The sequence below is a fragment of the Hyalella azteca genome, unplaced genomic scaffold (genome assembly GCF_000764305.2).
Source record: "Hyalella azteca isolate HAZT.00-mixed unplaced genomic scaffold, Hazt_2.0.2 contig9540, whole genome shotgun sequence".
Taxonomy (NCBI): domain Eukaryota; kingdom Metazoa; phylum Arthropoda; class Malacostraca; order Amphipoda; family Hyalellidae; genus Hyalella; species Hyalella azteca.
In genome coordinates this window covers 34094-43801 of record NW_025939609.1, presented here as the reverse complement: position 1 = coordinate 43801, position 9708 = coordinate 34094, and the positions used below count along the sequence as shown (strand labels likewise).

At 45.6% G+C, this 9708-nt stretch overlaps 1 protein-coding gene across 1 annotated transcript in view; it reads left to right on the top strand.

The window, feature by feature from the left end:
• LOC108681613 overlaps nucleotides 1-1044 on the top strand; it is an 18288-nt gene extending 17244 nt beyond the window's left edge. Inside the window, exon 12 of the mRNA XM_018170663.2 lies at nucleotides 468-1044. Coding sequence (XP_018026152.1) covers nucleotides 468-586 — 119 coding nt within the window. The 3' untranslated portion in view covers nucleotides 587-1044. The remainder of the gene's footprint in view (nucleotides 1-467) is intronic.
• Nucleotides 1045-9708: the final 8664 nt, after the last annotated feature.

The window sequence follows — 9708 nt, the reverse complement described above, 5'->3', positions numbered from 1 at the left end:
ATCTCCACATGTGGTGACTCTGGTATCTCCACATGTGGAGACTTTGGTATCTCCACATGTGGTGACTCTGGTATCTCCACATGTGGAGACTTTGGTATCTCCACATGTGGAGACTTTGGTATCTCCACATGTGGAGACTTTGGTATCTCCACATGTGGAGACTTTGGCATCCCCCACATGTGGAGACTTTGGTATCCCCTACATGAGGAGACTTTGGTATCCCCACTTGTGGAGACTTTGGTATCTCCACATGTGGACATTTAGGTCTCCCCCATAGGCCGACATAGGCTTAGGTCTCCTCCCATAGGCCGACCAAGGCTTAGGTCTCCCCCATAGGCCGTTATCTCCCCCATAGGCCGACATAGGCTTAGGTCTCCCCCATAGGCCGTTATCTCCCCCCATAGGCCGACATAGGCTTAGGTCTCCCCCATAGGCCGACGATAACCTAACCCCCTCCCCTCCTACAGGTTACTTCCTGGACCTGTACGAGAAGCTGGACCAAGAGCCCGTTACGTCCATCGTGACGTCCAGCAAGCCCGTGTACGACGCACTGCTGGCCCAGCTCGACACGGGCAACGGGGCCTGAGTCGGAGTGAAGCCTTCGCAAGTTCCCAGTCTCAAATTGCTACGAAAAACGGATAAGCAGACAACGTATAAGCAGATAACGGATACGCAGATAACGGATAAGGAGATAACGGATAAGGAGATAACGGATAAGGAGATAACGGATAAGGAGATAACGGATAAGGAGATAACGGATAAGGAGATAACGGATACGCAGATAACGGATAAGGAGATAACGGAAAATCAGATAACGGATAAGCAGATAACGGATAAGACAACGGAAAAGCTGAAGAAACTGGTGAAATATAAGGAACATTGAAAGGCTTTGTCGAAAATGCAAGTCACTGGAATGCTAACGCCAGCGGCAAGTCGTAGCTGAGGGAAGAAAGAAAGGACAGAAGAAATAATTAACCAGTGAATGGAGAATTGTCATGCAAGATGCAGTAACGTATCTGTCGTAAATAAATCATACTAACCTGCGATTATGTTTATTACCACATTTTCTGTCAGCTAACGAATGTTCATTTGAAGACAAATTTTAGTGAAGATGAAGTCGCGATTGGTCGATTGTGACCCCAAGTTTTTTTGTCGTGGCTTAAAGATGTTCCGTGTCTCTAAGTTTGTCGTGGCTTAATTCTTAATTGACGGAAGCAATGTTCGCTTGTTCTCTAAGCATGAATTCGTGCAGCTAACCAAATGTTTTGGGGTCTTTTCTGAGTACAGCCAATAATTGAGTTTCCGTCTCAAGCTTCATATAAACCGTTCATATGTCTCATGCGGCTGAATTCAGGCAGATTTAAAATCTATGCAATAATTATCAGGAGTCTTTCATAAGACTGCAAGGAAAGCATTCATCAAGCGGAGGTTAGTCCCCAGTCACTTCAGAAGTTAAACTATTATAAATATTCACAGCTTGCCCAAAAGGAAACTTTCTATACTAGCTGCAGAAGAATCTGCGCTGATGTTAAGTAGTTTTGCTACCCGTTCAAATCTAATAAAAAATCTAACTCAGTACTCACTGCCGTGAGTGACAGACCGCGCATTTTCTCGTAGACGAAAACTTGAGGTCACGGACAGACGGATGGACATGGCGAGCACAATAGTGCATTTTTTCCATAAATGAGAAAATGCGCTAAAAATGAGGCGATAGCATCGCCTCCCTAACACAGGCAGTTTTGGTCTTACAGCAAAGGACTGAAAACTAACTATCTCTGCAACGCCAGCCCTCCTCTAACCTCAGCCATGGCAGTTTCGTCTTGTCGAACTTTCTCGTTTTCCTCAAACTCTAACTTCTGCTGGGTCTCTAGTCTAATTAACCTTTTCGAACTCACGCGCACGGTCACGCTCATTTATCTCAAACCTTAAAAGTTGTAGCACACGTGCATGTGTAGTGTGCTTACAAACAGTTCTGTCGATCGCTTCTTGCTTCAGCTGCCCGAGCGTTGCGACATATGCAATGCGTTACAGCGGGGCTACGAGGCAGAAAAAAATATTTTGCGGTAGAATCACAGACGACTGTCAGTAGAATCACAGACGACTGGCAGTAGCATCACAGACGACTGACGGTAGCATCACAGACGACTGACGGTAGGATCACAGACGACTGGCGGTAGAATCACAGACGACTGACGGTAGGATCACAGACGACTGGCGATAGAATCAAAGAACACTAACGGTAGGTAGCCTCACAGACGGCTGGCGATAGAATCACAGACGACTGGCGATAGAATCACAGACGACTGGCGGTAGAATCACAGACGACTGACGGTAGGTAGCATCACAGACGGCTGGCGGTAGAAACACAGACGACTGACGGTAGAATCACTGACGACTGGCGGTAGGATCACAGACGACTGACGGTAGAATCACAGACGTCTGACGGTAGAATGAGACTTGAACCAGATAGTCTCACCAACCGAAACTGGATGGACACAAGATAGATCAGCGTGGCCCCTTAAATGTTTCAGAGGTTGTACAGAATATCATGAACACGGGTACCGCAAATGAAGATTTCCCATCAAGAGCACACATTATTCTACTAACCCATGGCGCTAGCGGCCTGAGTACGAGTGGCTTATGATCGGCTAATGAATTCCGATTTTGACACCGCATGTGATTAATTACCTTAGGGTTAACTAGAAATGGCTTGATCCTTACACAACCTCCCCTCTAAGACAGCGAAGCTCGTGAAAATTTACGGTCAAGCGACAAAAGTGACTATCGGAGATCGATTATTCGACATGCACAATTAAGAATGATCAATGAAAAGACAACAAAAAATATGAACGTCCATATACAAGGCACATAAGTGATAAATCTCAATTCTAATAACGAACAATAAAAGGCAATTGTAGGATGTAAATTCAAGCGCTACAATTCAACTTATTACTGCAAAGGATAAATTTTCTAAATACGAACGCAGCATTTAACATGAGGCCAGTAAAGTTACGACTGAACGCAAAGCGGCATACAACAAAACAAATGCGAAGAAAATTGGTCATTGTAGGTTGGGTCTCCAACTGTTAGACTCAATAATATATACAAGTTTAGGAACAAAACTTAAGTCTTGGCGGGTTAATTAGCGTACGTGTGCCATCGAGGTTGATTCTAGAGTCCCGGCTCGGAAAATCAGCACACACGTTCATAATACCACGGATACGAAACTACCTAAATTTTAATTCCTGTAATAAGTGTGACCATCTCGTCAATCGATCGTTCGAGTTCTCGAAGGTTTAAGATAGACCAGAGGTTTGTGGTCGACTTCAAGTATGAATTCTTGTCCGAGACGATTATGTAACGGCGAACGCAGTTTCATCGTAATATTGGCAAAGAACAGCACCGATGCCGTCCTTATGATGAGTTTAGGACGTCGTAGTCCACGGTCAAGCTGATGCTCCGCCTTCGTCGTCCTTCGTCTCCGAGTCGTCGCTAGGCAGGTCACCCCGCCCTCTGGTCCCGGATGTAACGTTGGCCGTCTCATACGTTGGCAGTCATTACATGCGTCTGTTCGCAGTGTGAATGGCTTAGACAAATTGGGCAAACGTAATATAGGTTCAGAAACGAGGCAATTTTTAATTCAATTGATATCAGCCGACTGGCGAGGTGAGAACGTGAAACATTCTTTAACACCCTTTCGTGGCAAATCAGATAGTAAAGCTGTAACGGCGCCTGCATTTGGAATGAATTTCCGGTAGTACGAGAAAATTCCCAAAAATGATTTCAACGCTTTCTTTGTTTGAGGAGCCGGAATGGCAGCATTGGCATCCAGTTTTGAAATCTACGGTGATATTGAGTCTTTGGAAAATTTTAATTCCTAATAATTCAACTCTCCAAGACCGAACCGACACTTAAGGGTCTTGCGGTCAGACCATGCTCGTACAAGCGCAGGCGAACAAGGTTTATAGTTTCGACATGGGTTTTCCGTTTGTCCGAAAAAAATGAAAAAGTTATCGAAGTAGAAACTGACATTAGGCAAGTATTTCAATATGATACGCATTAATATGACGTAGGTGGCACAAGCTGTAACTATGCCGAAAGGTAATCCGGTGAATTGCATAACGCCTCTGCTGGTAGGAATAACAGTGAACATCTGTGCTTTGCTAGGTAAAGAAATTTAATAGTACGCCTTTGTAAGATGAGGGAAAACGCCGTCTGAAAAATAACGTGCTCCATGTAATTTATGTAACTCGTCATCGATCTGTAACTCGTAACATTTGTTAATTCTGCGTCAGAGACAATTGGTGAATTTATTCGCCTGAATTCCACTGTCAAACGGTACGTTGCATGGGATTTCTTGACGTGAACTACTGGCGGGCTGTACGGGGGATATAGATGGCGCAATTATTCCAAGCTTGACGAGAGAATCAACTTCCTCATCAATTACCTGCTTGAGGTGCGAAGGCACAGCATAGTTGCTTGCATGAAGTTTCCGTCGAAGCTAATTGAATATCAAGCTGAATAGTATTGTGTTGCCAGGGAGTTCAGAAATTCATCGCGAAATTCTCCGAGCAGCTGAGTAAGTTCAATCTTCTGGGTCAGGTCGAGACTAGAATTTGTTTCGCACTCCTGGTTTTTCCGGATTGCAGGGCACAGTGAAATTCAAGATTGTCTTCATTAGAATATGGCTCGTCTTCAGCGACGAGAACTCGTGCGGCAATAAAAGGCTGCCCGTACAATTTAGGCGTTAGGTGCTGTAGGTACAATTTAGGCGTTAGGTGCTGTAGGTACAATTTAGGCGTTCCATCCTGATTGATAAGGTAATTCACTGTGCCTCTCTTCTCAAGGACGGTGTATGGAACTTTCAAAGCAAACGGTAACTTCTTGAGAGATTCTGTCAAGAAATAAGAATGATATTTGGCAGAGCTGAGACCAGAAGATAGAGCTGATTTGCGGGCGCAATATTCCAGCCTTTGTTGTAGTTCTACAACATACTGGAATGCTCGGTCGTCCTGAACAATCTTCTTGTCCTCCCAGAAGTCACGCAAGCGGCCAGTGGTCCTTTTACTGGTCTTACATAAAGCAATTCTAACGCCGAGAAGCCAGTGCTATCAGAGGACATCTTTCTAATGGCTAAAAGAGTAGGGATTAAATACTTGTGCCAATCTCTGGGTTTATCAGCACAGAGTTTACGTAGGCAAAGTTTAAGAGCGGAGTAAAATCTTTCAACGCGACCGCAAGTTTCGGGTGCGACCGCTTTCGAGGTAAATGACGCTCCGTTGTCACTCAAAATTTCACGCAGTATTCCAACGCGAGATCAATCATTCTGAGCGGGATTGCCTCGGGAAATCCCGTGGCTAAATCTAATAAGGTGAGTACATACTTGTGGCCCGCCGAGGAAGATGGAAAGAGTGGTCCGACTATGTCCATCGAGACGCGTGAAAGTGGTTCAGAACAAATCGGTAATCTAGTCAGTGGTGCCGATTTAATGTGTTTGTGGCTAATACAGTAATACGCTGGCATTTGTCGCACGATACTACAAAGTTACGAATGTCAATATTAAATCCTGGCCAAAAGAAAACTCCAGAAATGAGTTCTTTCGTTTAACGTGCAGAAAATTACCGGCCAACGGAGTTTCGTAGTCAACTGAAAGGCATGGATAAAACCAGAGATTTGATATCTACGTTACGAGCAACTTAGGATGTCGTGCAAAAGCCATCCTGTTTGAGTTTAATTGGCAGAATGGAGGAGACTGAGGAGTCAGCAGCGGCACTTGAGGCCGCCCAGGCCTCGCCGTTTGGAAAGGCCGACCTCTTGCGCCTGGATATTGCTGGCAGGGATCTGCAAATTTCGCTGGTTTGTTAACCGAAATACTCTTTTCAATAATATTCTTCCTCTGCTAATCGTTATTGCTCTAATACCTTCTTTACTGAATAAATTTTCTATACCATTGAACTGTTCACTATTCCTGCAGGGAGGCGCCTCGTGCATAGCTTGCAAGCTCTGAATTAGTTTTAAATATCAGGTCAATCACAGAAAGCGTTTCTGCAATTTGCATGCTGACGACTGAAGCCTCTGCTATATCCTGCCCAAAACACATGCGTCGCCACTATGAGGGTGCCCACGGCTTCTCAGAAGAATCCTCTGTGACCATGAATCGGCTTCACCGGCGACTAGAAGAAATAACCCAAGAGGCAGAAAAACTATCCCACCATGAGTTCGGACGACACCGCCAGGCGAGCGAATGACCTGCGCAATGAACTCGCCAAAATCTCGGCCGTTTCGCCCGCAATATCATCAGCGGAAATGCTTCAACTTTCTCTGCCCCCTCACTTCAGTCCAGGTGCTTTTACGGCATGGGGAAGGGGGCAGCAGTTGCCGACCAATACTCAAGTGTTAGAGGCGGCGTCGAAGCAGCAAACTCAAAGGCGGCGAAGCAAACTCAAGCCACAAGCAGCACGACCACCCCGCAAGGAAATGAAGAAGGTGGCGATGAGGAGGTAGAACCTGCCAAGAGACCAGGAATTATGAGATCCCGATATCTGCCAAAGGGAGAAACAGAAACCAAGCGATTTGTGGTTCCATGCCCTTTTTGCCTGGAAGGATTTTCCCATATGAAACTTTCGCAACATATGGAAAGAACCCATAAGAGGTCCAAGGCCGCAGCTACCACCTCCCTCGAGTCAGTCCTTCCATACAAGAGACTTGTCAATCATACCGGAATTGCGGGCAGCGGCGAAGCCATGAGAAAGTATATACCAAAAGACGTTTGAAACAGGGAAGAGTTCCAAGCAGGCAGAGTAAATTGATCCTCGTCACGCCTGAACTGGAAAATCTAGAACCTGGCGTTGGAAAGGAGAAAAGGTGATACCATCACGCAGGCAGTTGTGTGGTTCAACTCCCACGACACCGTGCGGTCTTTCCTGGCACTCCATAGAATACTTTAAGATTTCCATAAGGATCTCAGATCACTTGACGTTTCTAAGAATGGCCGTCAATCTGCAAGAACCACCTTCAAACATTTCCTTCTTATGGTTGCGTGCTATGTCTTCACAGCCCTTGGACCACAACCAGACTTGGAGATGAAGGATTTGCTTAAAATCCTCAAGCCTTCACTGCAGGCCTTCCGCAACCTAGCGGGAGGTAACTTGAAACAAGCTACAATAAAAAAGTACATGTCGTTAGTGATGAAGTTATCCGCCTACGCCAACAATCTCGAGCTCGACGCCGAAACTCTCGGGAACTTATCATTGTCCTATATCAAAGGAATTGTAGTCGAAAATTGAAATAATTTAATAGTAAACAGAGACATGTGGACTTTCGCTCACTTCGAGCTGATTGACGAGCGCAACATTCGCACGCAAATATCTCCAGAGGCCATCAGTCGATTCCGAAATAATGAGTTCATCAATAAGCACATGGACAAAACGCTCAACGTGGGCTCCTTCCTCGACGAAGGCAAGGCGGTGCCAGACAAACTCCAGCCGTAGGCACCAACTCGATGAACATGCTGTGAAGTTCGAGGTATACTTATAACGTTCATTGGGATGGCCACGTTGCCAAGATCGCTGGAGATGACGGCCATTACGTTGCAGTCCTTCAAGAGCCCCATCATCATCGATGACGAGTTTGTGCTGTATAAAGTTCGTCGACACAAGACAGGAAGATCACTGCCGTGCCATCTTCTGGTAGAAGGTCGCATGAGTGACCTGCAAATGTATTATAAATACTATAGACCAATGCTAACCATGGACCAAGATCCACAGTCCCCGGTCTTTGTTAGCGCAAACTCAAGCTTGGCCACATCAAGACCCCTCTCGGAGGGATCCATCGGAAAGATTACCGCCGCCGTGTTCAAGTATGGAGCCCAAATTGACGACCAACCAAGATTTACATTGCGTAAATTTCACTAATTCTACACCTCTACCTTCAAGGATTTTGGAGGGGATGATGATTCCGCCATGAGTGAGATGGCATTGGTCATGGGCCATTCGTATGCAACTAACAATAAAGATTACACCGTCGAAACTCTAAAAAATAGATTTTCAAGATCCCGTCAAAACATAAAAAAACAGACAAGGTGGACGCCACAGTTGCTGAAGGTCGTCTCGATCCGGCAAGTGTCCTTGGCAAGGAAAATGTTCTTGCAGAAGATCAACCTGAAGTTGACGAAACCGACGCCGTGATCATCAATGACATGGAAACGAATGTTACGGTGATTGACGATGACGTGAGCGAGGACGAGGAGGGTGACGAGGAGCTGGCAAGCTAGGATATTCAGGAACGACAGATACTGGAGCAGCTCGATATAAAGGACTATACACTCTTCGATATTGCTGATGCAAGATATGACTCAATGACAGTATCATCAATGACATTCAAGAACGAAAATGTCATTGATATACAGGGTGCGGCGTGGGAACTTACTCTTTTAAAAAAATCACAAAGTAAAAAGTATTAAAGATAGCGTTTTAATTCTTTCTTTTTTACAAAGAGCTACATTTAAAGTTTCGTTGGGTTTACTTACAAGTTTAATTCTTGAATATTACATCTTGTAGGTGACCTCCATGCTGTTCAATTCCACTAGAAAAGTACACAGAGACTGCGAACGCGCGCTCCTCTCTCGACCACTGCATGGTCGCAACTGAACTGAGTGGACGAAAAACTTCATAGCCCGCGCACCATATTGCGCATGGCGCCACCTTCCTAGGACTAACGGCCGCCACGTGGCGCGCAATTCAAATAAGTAAGTTCCCGCGCCGCACCCTGTATTAGTTTCTTGTGTAGGTCTCGCCGGTCTATCTGATAAATGACCTCTAGCGCTAATTTCCTTTATCGCGACCTACTGTAGAACAAGAGGCCCAGCGCAATTCCCTTGATTTTACTGTCATCTCTTCTCGGCTCGAAAATTTTTCATATGTCTTTCGCGAAGATTTATTTACAATGGACATTCAAGACGAACTTGCCGATTTTGCCGAGCCTCCTGTGCCTCCAGACAACCCTTGACTAGGGAGAAAAGAGTCCAGAGTGTCATCAGCTATAGTTATCTCTCATCTCACAGCATGGTAATTGGTTCAGTGAAGGGGTTGCACCTGATGACCTCAAAGAGTTCTTCACTAAGCACATTCCGAAGGGGTACACACTAGAGGAAACTCACAACTATGCCAAGTTCTTGTATTGCCAGATAACACCTTTACTTGGTGGCTCCCTGGCAATAGATGCAGATATTTTAGAGGCTGCTCGAGAGGCATTGGACGTCCAAACTGGTGCCTGGGCCAACGTCAAACTCAGTATCAGCATGCAACCTCTCCATAGCTGCAAACTCTTGTGTGGGCTCACCTACGTGCGTCAGGAATGGGACTGAGTACTCACTGAGATGTCTAACAAAGTCAGTGGCATCGCGCATTGTGAGTGTCGGTCTCCTGGCATCAGGATAACAGCCTATGAAGACATCTGCATCATCCGCAATACAACCCAAGGGAAGCTACTGGTCGCCACATGGTTAATGCTGATGGCTTTACAAGACTCATTGGTGTGGATGATCGACACTCTATTCTACACTGCCATTGATGATTAGCTCCGGGATGGTATTAAGCGTCTCCCTTTAGTTGAGGACTTCTGTCGTGCCGCAATGGCCTCCTTCCGGGCGATCGGTTACGAAACCTACGATGTTCTTAAGGCTGCTCATACTGTTTACGTGGGTGAGTT